Raw genomic sequence first — 18,248 nt, 5'->3', positions numbered from 1 at the left:
ATATATGTCTCGCATCTGATCTGCATTTGATCTCTTTCGTGAGTTGGCCACAGAATCAGTGGTTTTCATGTCCCGTTGCAGGAAGCCCAGGTAATGCAGAGGATAGCTGAATTGAGAAAGGAGGGCCTGTGGTCGACGCGGAGATTACCAAAGGTCCAGGAACCTGCCCGAAACAAAGCTCATTGGGATTACCTGCTGGAAGAGATGCAGTGGCTAGCTGCTGACTTTGCTCAGGAGAGGAAGTGGAAAAAAGCTGGTTGTAGGAAGGTGGGTATCCATTGCAAAGATAGAGCAAATTGGGAAATATTTTCAAGCATTTTGTGATGGTCTTGGGTAGGGACACGATGCCATTTCTCCACTGGTGCTGAACTCGCCAAAATGTTCTTCATCAACTAATAAATGGGCTAGAGTAATGCTACTTGTCACTGAGTTCAGAGTTGGATGATTTCGATTGTCCTCCTTTGCTCCTATTCATTCCGCTGAGGTATGGATGTGTGATCAGCTGCTACAATAAAACTAGAAAAGTTGGTTATACTACTCATAAATATGCCATTTCTCCACCGGTGCTGAACTCGCCAAAATGTTCTCCATCGACTAATAAATGGGCCAGAGTAATGCATCATGTCTACAAGTTCAAGGTTGGATGATTTCGGTTGTCTGTCCTTGGTCTTAAAGTTCACTCTGTTGAGGGGTGGACGGTTGATAAAGCTGCTACACTTAATCTTTACACCTAACTTCCAAATCTATCCTGTTTTTGAGGTTATTTAAAACATGCCATTTCTCCACCGGTGCTGAACTCGCCAACATGTTCTTTGCCGACTAATAAATGGGCTACAGTAATGCAACTTGTCATAGGTTATCGAAGGTGGATGATTTTCATTGTCCATCTTTGGTCTTGTCCATTCAGTCGATGTCTGGATGTATGACAGACTGCGACATCAGATTAAATTATCGTTCACTTTGTATGTCCCAGGGTGGTCACTGACTTGGTTGTTTTGACACCAGAGATCACATTTAGCAATACTCAAAGATGGCATTGATACAGATGGACCAAGATGTCAGATGTCCTGTGAATCCTGCCATTTCTCCAGTATCAGATTGGCTCAAATGGTTTTATCAACGGATAAATAGGCAGGAATAATGCAAATCTTCACTTGTTTCAATCCATTGTTGAACGTGGTGAAAGATTGCTACACTTTCAATATCATTCACAACGAGACGTTTTCTTTGATCTTTACAGATTGCTCGAATGATCAATCGTTACCACCAAGAGAAACAACAGAAAGAGCTACGTGCTGAGAAAGAGGAAGCAAATAAAACGAAAAGAATTGCAAAAACAATGTCGAAAATGGTGGAAGAGTTCTGGAGTAATATTGAAAAGGTTGTTCAGTATAAACAGCAGTCTCGCCTAGAAGAGCGAAGGAAGAAGGCCATGGACCTTCATCTAAGTTTCATCGTGGACCAAACCGAGAAGTATTCGTCTTGGTTAACGGAGAACTTTACTGGCAGTGTGGCGTCATCGGTTATATCTAGTCCTGGCGTTTCTGCAGCTGAGGATGACGAGTTTGAACCTGAACATAGTGAGTCCGATGATGAGGAAACCATCGAGAAGGAAGAAAAGGAAATGAGTGAGGCAGATACTCGAACTGAGCTCGAGGAATTACAACAGGACATGAATGTGCCAATAGAGGACTTGCTGAAGTCGTTGCCCGCTGAAGTGTTGAAGAGACCCGCCAGTATCAAATCTAGTGATGATGAAGACATGGATGTGGACAAGGATAAATCTGACGCAGAATTTTCAGCCGAGGAAGATTCTGATGATAACGAAGAGACGTTGGATGAACAAGAAAAACATGAGACACCACAATCACATAACAAAGAGCTGCAGGATCTTCAGGCAGAATGTACGTAATAGGCTCATGATAGTCGTTCTTGCATTCCATTGATTGAGGTATTCCCAAGCACCTTTGCACCATGCCTGCCAGCTTTGTGCCGAGTATGGTTTCAATATTGGTGTAAGATCAACTGCTAAGTGTACTCCTTCTTTGATGTGTCTTGTATTCATCATGCTCGGGTATGCAGCTAACACAGAAATATGTCCGCTTTGCCCAGAGTGAGCTGACAAACTTGTCATTAACAAGCACCTTTGCACCATGCCTGCTGGCTTCTTGTGCTGAGTATGGTTTCAATATTGGTGCAAGATCAACAGCAATTGTACCCTCCTATTGATATGTTTTGTTATTTTCCTCGGAATATTTCTCTGGTACACTGCTGACAAAGGAAAATAACATGTTGAAAGTGATTCCAAGTATCTGAATTCTCTTTGCTGCATTGAAACGTTTTGTGTTTAATATTCCAGGTGCGATGTCAGTGGATGAACTGTACAAAAAGTATTCTGGTGCTTACGATAGCGATTTTGAATTTCCGGAGACGCCGAGTGACAGTGACGATGAGACCGACATTGACGACGGGGATGAAGAATCTGATGGTATGTGTAGCAGTTGGCCACTTCATAGTTTCAATAAGTCGAGTGGTAATGCAAAAACTGGGGCTTTCCATTGATAGTAGTGAGACTTAAGACTCCTAAGATCTACTCCAAAACGAAGAAGAAATGTCATACTTGGATGCACTGTTATATTGTTGCTGAGTTTCGTTGCATAACTATCTTGCACCCATATGACCCCTTTTCAACGCTACGACCATGGATGATCAGTTTCGTTGGTAGTATTTCAATAAAAGGGTATATAAATGATCCATTTTAAAACCCATGTGTGAGAAATAAGACTTGCTCATGGTTCTGTCGATGGATACAGTCATATTTACTTTGACAGTTATATTGCCTGAGATTGTTAGCATTGCTTCTGTGTGACCATGTCTTATGTTTCTGTTTCAGAATCTGAAGAAGAGGAAGAAGATGAACCAGAAGATGCCGATGTTGGAATGGAAAGTTTATTTGATACTATTGAAGGAGAAACAAAGAAGGTATGTCCTGTTTTGTGTTGATAGCCTGCAAGAGTGCATACTCTTGGGGAATCGAATCCGGCTTTAATTACAGAAAGAAAGTTCCTGTCAGTCAAACTTTGTACTCAAAGAAGTCTTCTGCTGCTGATGGCTTGTCTAAGACGAACAGTCACCACTGCCTAACCCGTGGTAACCCCCTTTACAACGCTACTACCAAGAATTATAAGTTTCTTTGGTAGTATTTCAATAAAAAGGGGATATAAAACATCCATTTTAAAACCCATTTGTGAGATCATGCATTGCTTATGGGCCTGTCGATGGATACATTCATATTGGGTTTTAAAGTAATTTGATCTGTTCCCTTGGTATAAAATTTCACCAGGAAGTCGTTCCTGTTGCTAATGGCGAGTCTAGAGTCACCGTTGTGCCTATTCCCGTGGCATATTGGTGCTAAATGGCTCGGACAGCAACTCTGAACTTATGCTCAGGCTATCTATTTACTGATTGGGTAATCTGACACCGAGTTTAGAGACATTTCTTGATCTCATGATAATTTGATTGCTTTCAGGTTTTCACAGCTTTTTCTATAAAATTCATAACCATTCCAACTTACAGTTTATTTCATAAACACACCTTTTGTATTTCAGATGTCCAAGAAAGGAGATGATGATGAGGGGCCATCTTCAGAAATGACTGATCTTGCCGCCACTGCTGAGAGTTTACAACCAACAGGGTATACATTAGAAACCACTAAGGTGAGGCATAGCTATGTGACCAGTTCTAAAAAGACCAGTCGCTACAACTCTGCAACAAGTGTCAACTAGAAGCAACTGGGAGAACATTTGGTGTGCGGAAGTGGCTATCAGAATTGTGTCATCAGTCGAAGCTCTGGATCATGAGCAGGTCACGGCTTTGAAGCCATCTCTTCGACTTGTGTATTGGGTTGTTGTCTGACTTTTTGACTTTGAAGAAGTTGCATCTTGTTTTCTCCATCTCTGGGATTCTCTCAAATTCTAATCCATTTACCCCTTCCATTCCAGGTGCAAACAAAAGTTCCATTCCTGTTGAAACACACGTTGCGAGAGTACCAGCACGTTGGTTTAGATTGGCTAGCGACTATGTACGAACGACGACTCAACGGAATCCTTGCCGATGAAATGGGTTTGGGGAAAACTATCCAGACTATCGCTCTTCTTGCTCATCTCGCCTGTGAAAAAGGTAAGAAGTTCTCTGAAAAAAGTGACGTTACTTTTCAAACTTAGCCACCAATTATTCACCATTATTTCTCAACTTCTCTGCTCCCTCAACAACAACTCCAGACCATTCAGCCTAAAACTTGATAAACAAATGCTCAAATACTTGCTATATTAACAAATATTTGTATTCATGAATGCGAGTCTAGAGTCACCGCTGTGCCTCTTCCCGTGGCATATTGGTGCTAAATGGCTCGGACAGCAACTCTGAACTTATGCTCAGGCTATCTATTTACTGATTGGGTAATCTGACACCGAGTTTAGAAACAATGAACATTAAACAGCTAAGAATACTGAGTATTTCACGATTCATGCGATTTAAGAACTACAGATAAGAGAACTAAACAAATTGCAACTGTTTTCAGGTGTGTGGGGTCCTCACCTCATAGTTGTCCCAACAAGTGTGATGTTAAATTGGGAGATGGAGTTCAAAAAGTGGTGTCCTGCCTTCAAGATTCTAACTTACTATGGTAGCCAGAAGGAGAGGAAGGCAAAAAGGACCGGCTGGACCAAAACCAATGCCTTCCATGTGTGTATAACCTCGTATAAACTAGTGATACAGGACCACCAGGCCTTCAGACGAAAGAAGTGGAAGTACTTAGTACTTGATGAGGTATGTACTGCAGCAACTTAATCTAAAGACAAGAGGGCCAGTACAAATTGTGTTCCGATTTCATGTATTAAGTTTGTCTTGTGTGTATTTACATAGCTTTGCTTCCCTTGACAGGCTCAAAATATCAAGAACTTCAAATCGCAACGATGGCAAACCCTCCTGAACTTCTCAAGTCAACGCCGTCTCCTGCTGACTGGTACCCCTTTACAGAATCATCTGATGGAGTTGTGGTCGTTGATGCATTTTCTCATGCCGCATGTGTTCCAATCCCATCGAGATTTCAAGGAGTGGTTCTCGAACCCGCTGTCTGGAATGGTGGAAGGCAGCCAGGAGTACAATGAGAGTATCATTAGGAGGTTACATAAGGTATGCAACATTCTCCTCAAGATTGTAGCAATGATTAAATGTTAAAAGTCTCATGATAAAGCAATAGGAATCTGTTTGGAACTTGAGGCTAAAATCACTGTATCTACATTCAGATTGTAGCCACAGATCAAGTGCCTCAAATATGAATAAAGCCAGGGCTTACAACCAGGTTGTATCATGTGTTGATATTTTCTTGTGGCTGTGGCGAACACTAGTGTTTGATATCAAGGAGGAGGTATGCTTCAAGACTAGAGCCAGACACATTATGATGAAGTGTAGTCTGTTCTTTGGTTTGGAAACAGTTTTTCCTGTATCATTCAGATGACGTGCAGTAATTCTGGTATTTACACCTTCTCACTTCTATTTTCATGTTTTCATCTCCAGGTTCTTCGTCCCTTCCTGCTGAGAAGGTTAAAAGTTGATGTGGAGAAACAGATGCCCAAGAAATACGAGCATGTCGTCATGTGTCGCCTGTCGAAAAGGCAACGGTTCCTTTATGACGATTTCATGTCCCAAACCAAGTAAGTCGTTCAGTCTCAAGTCATCACCCCCTTTTGCACGACAGAAACTGTCCTGGAATGTCATTAAGCTACAAGTCGTCTCTCCACTTGCGAGTCCTGGGTTATCGCTGTGCCGATCCCATGGCATATTTGTGCTATTGGACTCCCACAGCAACTCTGAATTGAAGCCTGGCTTGTCAACCGTTGTTTGTCTTCCTCAGGCTATTTTCAGATACAATGCTTTGCTAAGTGTGCTTTGTGCCTGTCTTGCATTTACCTTGGTTGGCTCAGTTAACCACCATCTCTTATCTTCAGAACCAAGGAGACTTTAGCCACTGGTCACTTCATGAGCGTCATCAACGTGTTGATGCAGTTGAGAAAGGTGTGCAACCATCCAAACTTGTTTGACCCTCGACCAACTGTCTCGCCATTCCAAATGGAGGGGATCACTTATACTACTGCTTCACTGGTGCTAAAGGCATTGGAGTATGAGCCCTTGAAGGTAAACAACTATTTTGTAACTGTATTTTGGAAGGATTGCACTATTTAAGCCAACTGACTGCTGGGCAGAATCATTGGTCCTGTCTCTAAAGGTTGACAGAGACATTACGGTATATAGAAAGAGACGACTCCTCATGTTCATTGCAGTACTGTGTAAGCTATGAAGTTATTGCAGATTGAAGTGTTTATGTTCTGTGTAAATGTCTATAAACTCCACTTTCATTTTCAGAAAGTGGATTTCTTCTCCTTGTACCCCAGCCTCGCTGATTTGGAAGTGAGTCTACCAGCGTTTGCTGCCCACAGAATCAAGAAGCTTCAAGCTCAGAAACCATTGATTGTTGAAATAGACGATCAACCAGATCCACCTCCACGACCAAAACCAATACCTCTCAAATCCTTCTTGTATTCTCGGAGCTCTTCACCGAGCGTGATGGTAAGTCCCCTGGTTTATTTTCCAAGTTATCTGCACTAATTAAGCCGACTGGCCACCTGTCTCCCGAGGTGGGCAGCGACATACGGTGCACAGAGAATAGCATGTGATACTATGTGGGGATGACAGCATGTCAGACCTATGTGTCATTTGTGACAGTGTCCTCGCCAACCTAATCTGCTGGTTCGATTCCACTTGCTTGGGACCTTGACAAACCATGTAATCTATCTTAGGCCTCATATTGCACTAATTAAGCCGACTGGCCACCTGTCTCCCGAGGTGGGCAGCGACATACGGTGCACAGAGAATAGCATGTGATACTATGTGGGGATGACAGCATGTCAGACCTATGTGTCATTTGTGACAGTGTCCTCGCCAACCTAATCTGCTGGTTCCATTCCACTTGCTTGGGACCTTGACTAACCATGTAATCTATCTTGGGCCTCATATTGCACTAATTAAGCCGACTGGCCACCTGTCTCCCGAGGTGGGCAGCGACATACGGTGCATAGAGAGACGCAAAGAGCTTGGCTGGGTTGATGATTCGTTAGTTCTCCCTCATGTTCATTGCAACAGTTATTTGATATGCAATACATTGAAATACCTGCAACCGCAACTCGACAACAAATAAACATTGAAATTGTTTTTTTTTTCAGACTGGGCGTTCATCTTCACCTTTCAAACCAGTCCAGCAGCGCTCCAGCTCACCAGTGGTGCAGTCTCCTCTTGTCCGGTCACCAGCTCCTAGCACCGTCTCCCAGCTGTTGTCTACGCCCACACCAACCACATTCAGTACAACAACTGTTGTGGTTCCATCCTCCATCAATACCACACAGCCTGAACAACTGCCTGGATACGTTGGCCCAAAAACAGGTGAGCCAGGTTTGACTGTCTGTATTGTCCGTATTGTCTGCTGCTATTCATTTAAACTTCGAGCAACGAAAAGACGAGATAGCTCAGTTATAAGTGATGGTTTTGAGACATACACCTCTATTGGCCTTCTAAGTCATTTGGTAAGAAGCACTTGGTTTATTGTTTGGCAATTTGTGCTTTTGCTATATTGCTCACACTGTCCCAACTTCTGTTGCAGCCATGACAAGTGCTCCGCCCACCTCCCAACCGATTACCGTGCAAATCCACCACACACAGCAGGGAACCAGGCTCATGATTCCTTCAGGGCAGTTATCGCAGCTTCCGGCTGGCTTCATACAAATTCTTCAGACATCAATGGGTCAGATGGCCAATCAGGCTGCGCCATTACAAACAGTCGCTAATATGACAGCAGGGACGACACTCAGTGAAGCGGCAACTATAGTATCATCTACACGTAGGTATCAAATGGTCTTTATTAAAAAACAAGAAACTCTTTGGAAAGATCACCCATTTTTCGGTTGAAAATATAAATGGTTCTCCTTGCTTTTCCAGCAGTGGTGAATGGTTTGCCACCTCTAGCCACCACAGTCACAACAGCTAGCAGCTTAGTCACACAAACACGGCCTATTCCAGCAGTCCAGTTGCCAACATCCAGTAGTCTTATATCCTCTTCAAAACCAGTGGTGAGGGTCTCGCCTATGTCGTCGGACTCGTCCAACAGAGGGACCACAGCTATTTCAAATAGTTTGTTTTCAAAGACATTTGCCGGTAGTGATAAGCCGAAAAAATCAGCGGCTGAAAAACTTCGAGAGAAAAAAATGAAATCTCCATTCTATATGGAGGAGCTCATGGACAAACAGCTTCATAAACGTCGGGAAGTTTTAGAATTCATGGCGAAAATGAACAAAAGACAAACAGAAGTGCGACCTGTGTATGGCTATGACTTGTGTCATGCTGTGAACGTTTTAAACGACATGTCGGAGACGAAAGTGCATTGTAATCGTTGGAAAGGTTTAGGTTATGTGCATTGTTATAACGTGTATCATTCGGATCATCAATTCTGGAGAGGAACCAAAGCCTTGACCAACATTGTGCAGAATCCAACCACATATCTCGAGAGGCTGCAGGATATCACAGATAGGTAAGATACGGTTCATTGTCCGTGCCGAGAAGATTGATGTCTTCAGTGGGTTGATCTAGACCTCGACGTTAGGATTGGTGACTTGGCTGAGTCAACAGGCTTGGTGTTAGCTGGTGAAATTTACTTTAATATCTTGGAATCGCGTTGCTTTACAAAGTGAATATCCTTAAAAAATGTCCTCTTTCTACAGGTATGCATTTGTCATCCCGCCTGTGACAGCCCCAAGAATCACAATTCACGCGTCACATCCTCCTCCATCATTCCGACAACACAAAGTGCTTGAAAGAGAGTTGGAAATGACCCTAACTCCTGCCTCCAGATGTTTACACAAGATAAAAAGCAAGATGAGCGTACAGTTCCCGGAGCTGCGGTTGATACAATATGATTGTGGTAAGTCTCTCTAGATGGTGGCATTATTTGTAATGTCAAGACAGGTTGACCACATAGATGAGCTGCAGGCATTCGAGTTGCTGATCTTGACATTGGATTTTGGGCACATTCTACTTTCTGAAGTCGACTTCACTTCAGCTGATATCGAAGATGAATTTTAGTATTTACAATAGGGAGCTGGTCTCTGATTGTTGACATGGGATGCAAGGGGCTGGAATCATTTTGACTCAGGCAACCGGCTTTGTCACCCTACTTATCTGGTTCATACTCACTTCAGGTAAACTGCAGACAATGGATGTATTGTTACGGCAACTCAAGACTGGAGGTCACAAGGCATTGATCTTCACTCAGATGACCCGTATGCTAGATGTTCTTGAGTGCTTCTTGAACTATCATGGCCATCGGTATCTGCGCCTTGATGGTACCACGAAGGTGGAACAGAGACAGGTAGGTTCGATGTTAAGATTTCACCAGAGATATTGGCCTGCACTCTGTCACTGATTTAGATGGAAGCGAGCCGGATCGTGTGAGGATGTCATTACCATTGATTAAATACAACATCCTTGGGTCTAATGGGCAAAATAAAGAAGTCAAGAAATCTTTACAGAAAATTTGTAGTTAAACTTGCTTTGTTTATACCTTGTGGTAATTCTGGCCATGTCCTCTTTCTAGCTTCTGATGGAGCGATTCAATGCAGACAAGAGGATCTTCTGCTTCATCTTGTCGACACGATCTGGTGGTCTGGGTATCAATCTGACTGGTGCAGATACCGTGATCTTCTACGACAGCGACTGGAACCCGACGATGGATGCTCAGGCGCAGGACAGATGTCACAGGATAGGACAGACGAGGGACGTACATATCTACAGGTAAGGATGGATGCGTTCTTATCTAATGAGGATGGTGGAGGGCTATTTTGACAACTTCCTTAGGCCATGTGACCTAAGCAACATAGCCTCTATGCTATGATTGTACAAGAACTGGCCTAAAATTAACATCCTTGATAACCCTCTGTATGAACTGGACTGTTAGTACATGGGCAATGGCAAGGGGACACTCTTCAAATGATCTTGGTAGAGCTGGGTATTCTGCCATGGCTGGTTTTGAAATAAGATCGCTGAACGATTGTGTCAATTTCATTTCAATGTTCAAAAGCGTTTTCTGTTTTATTTCAAGGTTAATTAGTGAGCGCACAATAGAAGAAAACATCCTAAAGAAAGCCAACCAAAAGAGATTACTCGGAGATGTTGCTATCGAAGGTGGCAACTTCACCACTGCATTCTTCCGCCAGAATACGATCAGTGATATATTCGAAGAGCCGTCTGGTTTGGAGACATTCGTGAAGGAGAAGAATGAAAAGGAGAAGCGACGAGATCGCGATAAGGGTCGGAGAGAACGCGAGGAACGAGAGAAGAAGAAAGCTGAGGAGGAGAAGGAACGCAAGGCCAAGGAGGCTGTGTCAGACCTCGACTTGGAACAGGTAAGTCAGTGGTGTCCTCGACAGCTTTTGGTATCGGCCAACCTGACATTAAAAACTTGCTTGAAGCGGTCGCATGATGGTAGTTTGTCCAGAGTAATATTGCAGTTCTATCATCACAATTAGTCAAAAAGTGTCTCTTTTTCTGTCCATTTATCACTTAGTCATGTATGCAAGGTTGATAGCAGATTTGGTATTTCTGTTCATCAATGCCACATGTTGAATTAAGCTTGGGATTCGAGAACTTGATATGTGAAAATAGTAATGAGACTGATGTTCTTTCTGTAGGCTTTGTGTGCTGCGGAAGATGAAACTGATGTCCAAGCTGCTAAGACAGCGAAGGCAGAAGAGAAGGCAGAGCTGGCGGAGTTTGATGAGACCATTCCATGGGATGAGAAGGAGGCGGAGAGAAGGCAGGAGGAAGAGGAGGTGTCCAAGGTTGAGATGGAGCTTGCTCAGCTTCAGAAAGAGGTAGGCATATCGACTTGGATTGAACATTGAACATGACTAAATGTCCAAACTAATCAAAGAGCACATCCTTTAATAAATTCCTCTGAGCAGAAGTAAAACTTGATTTCCAATCAGCTTGAGAGGTGGCAAGAATTCTCCTTGCCAGTTCCAGTCAGAATAATGTTAGACTGTCATAGACTGTTGACAGTTTTGCTGAAACTAAACATGTTTGTTTCTTTGTTTCCAGCTTTCACCAATTGAAAGATACGCCCTGCTCTACATCGAGGACCAGCTTGCCCCCTACACAAATGAAGAGTTACAGGAAGCAGAGGTAAACTGATGTCTTGTATTTAGCGTTAGACTTGAGTGAGTGAATACATGTTGAAATTCATTTATCAAAAACATGGAGCAAGATTTGAATTTGTACTGTGTACGGGTGTTATTGAACAAATGAGGCAAAAGAGATATGTAAGAATTACATTCGTGGATTAAATCTGCAGTTTGCTATGACAGATTTCAGAGCTTCTGGAAATGGTCCCTCGGACCAGTCGGGTCTAAACTGAGTGACTCTTCATGAGTTGTTGTATATTTGTAGGAGGAAGTTGAGAATGCTAAGAAGGACTGGGAACTTGGTCGCCTGAAGGCACTCAAGGAAGAAGAGGAACGCCGAGCTGCGATAGAGGAGGATGAAATGCTCTTCACCTACACCAGGGACGATGCTTATAACCAGGTGAAGAAAAAAAGTAAAGCAACTCCTAAACGAAATAATGTTGCTATATCCAAAGTCAAGTCAGCCAGTGCAGTGTCCCGGACACCTTCACCTCAAGTTCAGAAGGTGACGCGTACACGGCTAAAGGCAACACCCCCACCTTCTCCAGTCACTGTGGTCAGGAAAACTGCAACACCTAGTAAGCCAGTATACACAGTAACAAAACCCAACCCAGTTGTCAGGACCACTCCTGCTGTTGCTGTAAGGACAACACCCTCTGCCCCTCCTGCTGTTAGAACAGCACCGTCTGGTTTCAATTCCAAAGGACTGAAAGTTAGTTTCCCAGTTAGGCCTTCCACGGGAGCTCCTGTTGTGGTTACTCAAAAAGCTCCTGTGCGTCTCCAGCGCCCCCTGAATGTATCGACCAACATCCCATTGGTCGTCTCTGGTGCACAGAAAGCTGCCAATAGTGCCCCAAGACTTCAACTACCTCAAACATGTGCACAAGCCCAGCTGCAACAACATATAGGTAGCATGGTGACTACGAATGTCTTAGGCGCTAACCCCCTCTGTAGTGTTCTGGGTACCAATGTTGTGAGGAACCCTGGTAGTGCTCAGGTTCAAACTCTACCTCAAATTAGAACCTCGTTACCCCCAGGGACAACATTTGTTATGGCACCCTCTTCCTCTAGTACTCCTGGTCAGACCAGTGTCTTCACTCTGACTCAACCTCGTTCTAACTCAATTGTTCGAACTGGTGCCTCGAGCACCAGTTCACCTTTGCCTGGCCAGAGGTTTGTGTTGAATACCCAGTCCGCTGTCCAGCAGGTTACAACAGTCCCAAAAGTTGTTCAGAATCAGAATCTAGTTGTGAATAACAGGAGGCCAAATGATGGTCTGATTCCTACTGGTAAGATCGTTCTTGCTCAAAGTGCCAGTGGCACAGTACCTGTGTTACTAACTGGAGGTGTAGGGGGTGTACCAGTTGGTAGTTTCATTATGGGAGGTGTGCCAGGTCGTACACTGCTTGCCTCAGGCATGCCCACCTTACAGCAACGTACCATGAACACTGTCACCTTAAATAGTCAACCTGTTATAAACTCTGTTGCGACGACCACCACAGCTCCTGCTCAGCGCTTTCTCATCATTCAAAAAGACCAGAATGTGCCTGACTCTGAGCTCAGGGATGCTGGATGACCATGACTTGGCTCTAGGCTTTATTTTTATACTAATAAGACTTTTAGGGTGAGATTTGTGTGCTGTGTGTATATTAGGTTGCATTTGTATGAGTACTGTGCTTTCTATTTAGTTCGAATGTATTACATTCCACTGTGAGATGCCTCTATGGTGTTCATCTACCTGAACAATCAAAATTCCATACCGAAATGTATTTTGTGTCAAACATATTATGATGTTTACAGAGGCGCTGTTACTTTGTTATTGAGACGGAGCCATTAAGATTAAGATGCATGATCTCAAATATCTGCGTAGATGGTCCAGGCATATGCCAACCCCTGCCTTATTATAAAGCATTTTAAATATTTGTGGCTGAAGGTTTTGTTTGGGATAACTTGGAGGGCAAAAAAGTTGTTGTTAAATGAAATACTTTTATTGGAGAATTTTGCTATCATCCATCAAATGCCTGGGTCATTTTCGTACAGAACAAGGTCTTCTGTAAACAGGGTGCATGCCTAACAATAACATAATACAATCTTGAACTTTAGGCCTGCAGCCAGTTGTCAAAAATGTGTTCGAGTGCATGAGGCGAGATTGCAATGAATTTTATCCCCAGGCCTGTGCCTTGAGTCAATGTTCCTGTATTTACTTCTCCACATTTCCCAGCTTCCAACTTGCCTCTTTTGTAGCTTTCTTTTTCTATGCATCATCCTGTAGGGTTTCTAATCATGGCACATTCCGTTCAGATCTCAGAACTGTGATTTGGCTGTGGAGAGGAAAGTGTATCATGTGTATTGCGGGTTTCATTTGGCCAAACGGATCCTGCTGAAGTGGGCTAGGGGTGTAAAAAAAGCAAACTTGTTAGGATGAATCGTGTCAACAGTGCGAGTCGAGATATCTTTACTGATAACCAATTGGCATTTGTTGTCACACTTTGGAGGGGCACAACTGAATCGAAAGCTTCATCTGGGTTTATCAACTAATATGATGTTTGTTATGCAGTTCCGATTTGGGGGCATGGATGCTCAAAGTGTATTCTGTGGATTCTTGAGTCTCATGAAGAAACATTGATGCATGTTTGAATTAAGGACATCAATTTGTTCATACAAGCCCTGTCAATACAAAGCACTGAATTCTTCACTTCATATTAAAATATAAGCAAATAATGTGCTACAGATTAGAAAATATTTCTGAAGCTCTAAAATATATATATTTTTGACTAAAATTTATTGATCATGTCAAACATTTCTTGGCCACTTTTGTTGCATGTACTATGGCCTGCTGAGCCTATGGCTATGATTGAAGGAATTTGGAAGTACTTGATAATTCAATAAAGATGAACATGAAATTATGTGGAAGTATTGGTGCTGCAGTTTAAAAGGATTTTCAAAAGGTGAAGCCAAAGACAAATCAATCTTTTTTTAGCTGAGAAAGGGTTAGCAGGTCTTTGTACTGAGTGTTCTTGATAGAACTTCCAATTTCATTTTCATTTCCAGCACCGTTTGTTTGATCTAGCTCTTCATTGTGATACATTTGCACTGATCAGTTGTATTTGTCGCATTTCATCTAAATTGAATGTATATTTGTTTGGTAATTAGACACATGCTTTTTGAAGGGGTGAAGTCTGGCAAACAATATTGACTAGGAAACTTCTATTGTACGAATCAACAAAATAATCAATTCAGACTTTGAATATGAAGGTGTCAAAATATCCATGATCCCATGTATTGTAAGGTAGTTTTGATACTAATTCAAGTTTGCAACAATATTGTTTGCTGGACTTCAGATGACATGTTCGTGTGTAACTCGATATTTGATGATGGTAGCCAGCCTAATGGATTAATGAATAAAAGAAGGATATACTCTGTGATAGATCAAGCCTTGTGTCTCTTTGTCTTGGTACTCGAATGCCGTGCTGAGTGGCAGTCTAAAGCATGATCCAAGGGCCTGGTGTCACTTCTCAAGTCTTGGTGCCATTGCACTGGGCAAGCTGCAGTAAACAAAAACAATAAAAATATGTATTTTGTGTGTTGAAAATTTGAGAACTTCTCATTCGAAACCAGCTTGTTTCATCATATCAAAATATGAGAATTGCTGTATTTTCAAAATCTGAAAAAAGATTTTCAACTTGCCCATCAATTGCCTTCTGGGTAGATTGATGAGGTGACGAGTCAAAAGTGTTTGCCATTTTGGTCACTGTTGAACTTGCTGTGACTTCTCGGCACCAACCTTGTATCTTGCTGCCTTGCCTTATTGTGCATTCTAGACACCAAGACATTGAGAGCATGCCTTGACCTTAGGACATGAGGAATCCGCTGCAGTGGAAATGTCCCTGACATGACTGTGGGCCATTCAACGAGTGTGTATCATAATCATTCCCTTGCTTATTGAAACGGAGAAGACTTGTACCAGAAATAGAAGTCGCCGACCCAGCTACTCTAAAGATTGTCAATACCATTGTTAGTGTATCACAACCTCAAGGAAATGCCTGTCCTCCCGATAGGGTGGATGAGATTGCCACACACTTGCCTTGTTTTCAAGTGCAATCGCATACTGAAATTCCGGTCACAACCGTGGCACGGTGACTTCCCAACCATATATTTCTTTGGGGAAGAGATTAGCTCTGTCTCTCTATGGTACATAGCTGATGAGGGGTCCTGTCAGTTTGACTGTCTGCCACGTTGTGTGGCCCCCAAACCAGGTGCACATGAGAGAAAATCCAGTTCAGAAAGAGTCCTTACCAATGGCGGCGCCTTGTTACATGGCAGCTTCAGCTTGTCTGTCATAAGGTCCTAATGACTGTTCTCCATGCTAGTGATGCACTGGGGAGGACATGACCATTGGGAGTGGATTTGTTGGCGATTGAACCCATCTCAAAAGGAAATGCAGCCCCTTTGAACCAATATGGCCTTGTAACCTGTTGGGTTGGGTTGTTACTTGGCAGCATACCTTGATGATTGATAAAAGCCTGCCTATAAGGAGTGAGGTAGGAACCACTTTTGGCCGACAATGTGAAGTTTCAATATTGTTGGTATATAAAGTCTTTACCCCCTGATAAAGTGAAGATTTCTATTTCAGTACTTCATCTCCGACAACACGGGAGAACACATGCCAGTAAGTAGTCTCGTTTGATCGTGCCATATTCATGAGCACACTCCTTGTCATCAAATACAAAACACTTTCAATGTAGGGAATGATGCAATATCATTTCTAAATGACGAGGAGATCATGGATATGTCATCTTCTTTCCCAGCGTGCATACCACTATTGGTGCTTTCCAAAAGGTATACATTGGACAGTGTTCGGTTAATACGTAAATTTGACATTGCGATGCTAGAGATTGTCCTGTCTGTATAAAGCAATTTGGTATAGAAAGGACGAGTCCTATAAATGCAGCTGATACTGTTGATGTTGCCCTCACTGTGGTCTTCATTCTCGATATTTGTTTCCAGATGTGGGCACCTCCCACTCCACCACAAGACGATAATGATATGTACATCGACCACAGCATTGGCTTCTTGTTTGAAACGACAGCCATGCCCGAGTCGCAACTTCCAGCGATCTACGTCAAGAAGGAAAACAAGAAGATTCGGCTCGATCCCACTGCCATTGGTAAGTGCCATAAAGGTAGGCCTATGATTTCTGAGTATATCTTATTATTGTTTGTCCGAATGGAATAGTTTGTCTACACCGATGGGAAAATCCTTCTCGTGCAGCTATGGGGCCAGCACTACCCCTTCACTACCCGACCTGAGTCTTCCAACCTTTTTGGACTTGGTACCTGACCATGGGATGATGATACATCTGTATGTGAAGTCTCCTGATGATTTTCATCAATCGCTAGTATAGTATCTGACCATGAGGTTCCAACTCTTATGGTAAATATGTCCCTTCGTTTCCAATCCACCATCTTCCATCGATAAAGCTCTTGTCAATAAAGGCATCTTCTGAAATTCCTGTGAAAAGTCTCACCTCAGACTTCCGCATCTTTCAGCGCGGAAACATAAAGTTCGCAAAGAAGAACAACCACGTGTGCCACGGTCATTGTTTGATCGTCCAACAGCAGCGTTACTCAAGATGAGACGAGAAGCCAAGCTACAGAAAGTACGACAAGGATTGATCCACAAACCATTGAAATCACTGCCAATCTTGAATAAACCTATCACAGATACATCGCAGGATCAGCCAGAGTGGCTTATTCATGAGGACTGGGCTCTATTACAGGTAGGGGTGGGATTTGTTATAACTTGAGTGCTATTTCATTTAATCTTTTAGCTATGAAGGGGTCATCTGAGAATTGGTTGAATCTGTAAAAAGACCGGGTTATTTCTCGTCATTGGAACCGCCTCCCCTGACAGATGGCATTATGAACATGTTGCAATGGAATTGAGGCCAAGCAAAGCACTGAGACGAAGTTGAAATTGAGAACTATTTGCTGCAAACCCCCTTAATTTTTCAAGACAAGAATTTCACCTCTACTTCAATCATGATGGTGAGACAACTTGAATCTTCAACCCTTGAATGATGATACTTCTGGATGTGAAGTCTTGGCTGATGATATTGTGTCAATCGCTAGTATAGTATCTGACAAGGGTCATGCATAAGCTCCAAGATTCAATCAACCAAAGGCTCACTTTGTCTGTTTATGTATTCGATATAATCATATGATTCTCCTGTTTGCAGGCTGTGCAGACTTTGCTAGAACTTCCTCTCAATCTGACGGTGGTGTCACCAGCTCACATTCCTAACTGGGATCTCGTTGCTGATGTTGTTAATGCAGCCAGTCGAATCTACAGGTCGGCCAAACAATGCAAGAATCGTTACGAGGGCATCGTGGTTCCTCGTGAGGAAGGAAAAATACTCTATGATATCAACCCTCGCAAACAGAAGAAGTCCAAGGGTCTGTACAAAGTGCTGGTAAGTCGATTTGCCATTGATGGTGTTTTTCTGGGATAGATTCAATCCATATTTTTAACCCTGTTTATTTATTGAGTGCTGCTGTAAAGCATTTGAAAAAATCTGTATGACATTTGCTGTTTCAGACCAAGAACAATCGTCCGATGAGAACAAGCCAGCTTTTCCATCAAGACAACAACGGTTCCATCACCACACTCCACACCATGCGTTTTGATGCGGCCAAGTCAATAGCAGCCAAACGTGTACCAACATTACGCCCGACTTTAGTTAGTCCCACTCAGAAAAACCCCAAACATGCTGCAGTGCTGGCTGAAAGTGGGGTGATCTATGATACGCCACTGACTCCTATACAGGTGGCAGCTAATCGGGCTGAGAGGATTGCCAAGGAGAAGAAGGTAAGCCAGGCGGCTGCTGCAGTAAGTCCTTCCTTCTAATCTATCCGCCACAGCATTTTTGGTGCTTATTATATGATAAACTGCTTTGTTACGAGT

General features: G+C 42.9%; 1 protein-coding gene and 1 non-coding gene across 7 annotated transcripts in view; both read left to right on the top strand.

Moving 5' to 3' along the window:
* The window catches only part of LOC135501243 (helicase domino-like), a 30,830-nt gene that overhangs the window by 7,033 nt on the left and 5,549 nt on the right, over positions 1 to 18,248 (top strand). For 4 of the 6 annotated variants that reach the window (XM_064793284.1, XM_064793270.1, XM_064793251.1 and 1 more), the window contains 26 exons: positions 82 to 267; positions 1,241 to 1,904; positions 2,360 to 2,488; positions 2,894 to 2,982; positions 3,609 to 3,716; positions 4,002 to 4,179; positions 4,580 to 4,827; positions 4,942 to 5,193; positions 5,578 to 5,714; positions 6,009 to 6,195; positions 6,424 to 6,627; positions 7,281 to 7,497; positions 7,715 to 7,951; positions 8,050 to 8,638; positions 8,829 to 9,028; positions 9,306 to 9,475; positions 9,701 to 9,897; positions 10,205 to 10,508; positions 10,794 to 10,976; positions 11,203 to 11,286; positions 11,551 to 11,685; positions 15,919 to 15,954; positions 16,293 to 16,467; positions 16,835 to 17,064; positions 17,524 to 17,757; positions 17,883 to 18,152. In XM_064793284.1, the coding sequence (XP_064649354.1) occupies positions 82 to 267; positions 1,241 to 1,904; positions 2,360 to 2,488; positions 2,894 to 2,982; positions 3,609 to 3,716; positions 4,002 to 4,179; positions 4,580 to 4,827; positions 4,942 to 5,193; positions 5,578 to 5,714; positions 6,009 to 6,195; positions 6,424 to 6,627; positions 7,281 to 7,497; positions 7,715 to 7,951; positions 8,050 to 8,638; positions 8,829 to 9,028; positions 9,306 to 9,475; positions 9,701 to 9,897; positions 10,205 to 10,508; positions 10,794 to 10,976; positions 11,203 to 11,286; positions 11,551 to 11,685; positions 15,919 to 15,954; positions 16,293 to 16,467; positions 16,835 to 17,064; positions 17,524 to 17,757; positions 17,883 to 18,152 (5,643 nt within the window). The remainder of the gene's footprint in view (positions 1 to 81; positions 268 to 1,240; positions 1,905 to 2,359; positions 2,489 to 2,893; positions 2,983 to 3,608; positions 3,717 to 4,001; positions 4,180 to 4,579; positions 4,828 to 4,941; positions 5,194 to 5,577; positions 5,715 to 6,008; positions 6,196 to 6,423; positions 6,628 to 7,280; positions 7,498 to 7,714; positions 7,952 to 8,049; positions 8,639 to 8,828; positions 9,029 to 9,305; positions 9,476 to 9,700; positions 9,898 to 10,204; positions 10,509 to 10,793; positions 10,977 to 11,202; positions 11,287 to 11,550; positions 11,686 to 15,918; positions 15,955 to 16,292; positions 16,468 to 16,834; positions 17,065 to 17,523; positions 17,758 to 17,882; positions 18,153 to 18,248) is intronic. The other 2 variants (XM_064793261.1, XM_064793278.1) reach the window with 2 other exon arrangements.
* On the top strand, positions 3,365 to 3,498 carry LOC135483985 (small nucleolar RNA SNORA3/SNORA45 family). Its single transcript, XR_010446404.1, has one exon. It is a non-coding gene; the product is annotated as a small nucleolar RNA SNORA3/SNORA45 family (small nucleolar RNA).

The sequence above is a fragment of the Lineus longissimus genome, chromosome 2 (assembly GCF_910592395.1).
Source record: "Lineus longissimus chromosome 2, tnLinLong1.2, whole genome shotgun sequence".
NCBI classification, from domain to species: Eukaryota; Metazoa; Nemertea; class Pilidiophora; order Heteronemertea; family Lineidae; genus Lineus; species Lineus longissimus.
This window is presented reverse-complemented; position numbering and strand designations above follow the sequence as displayed.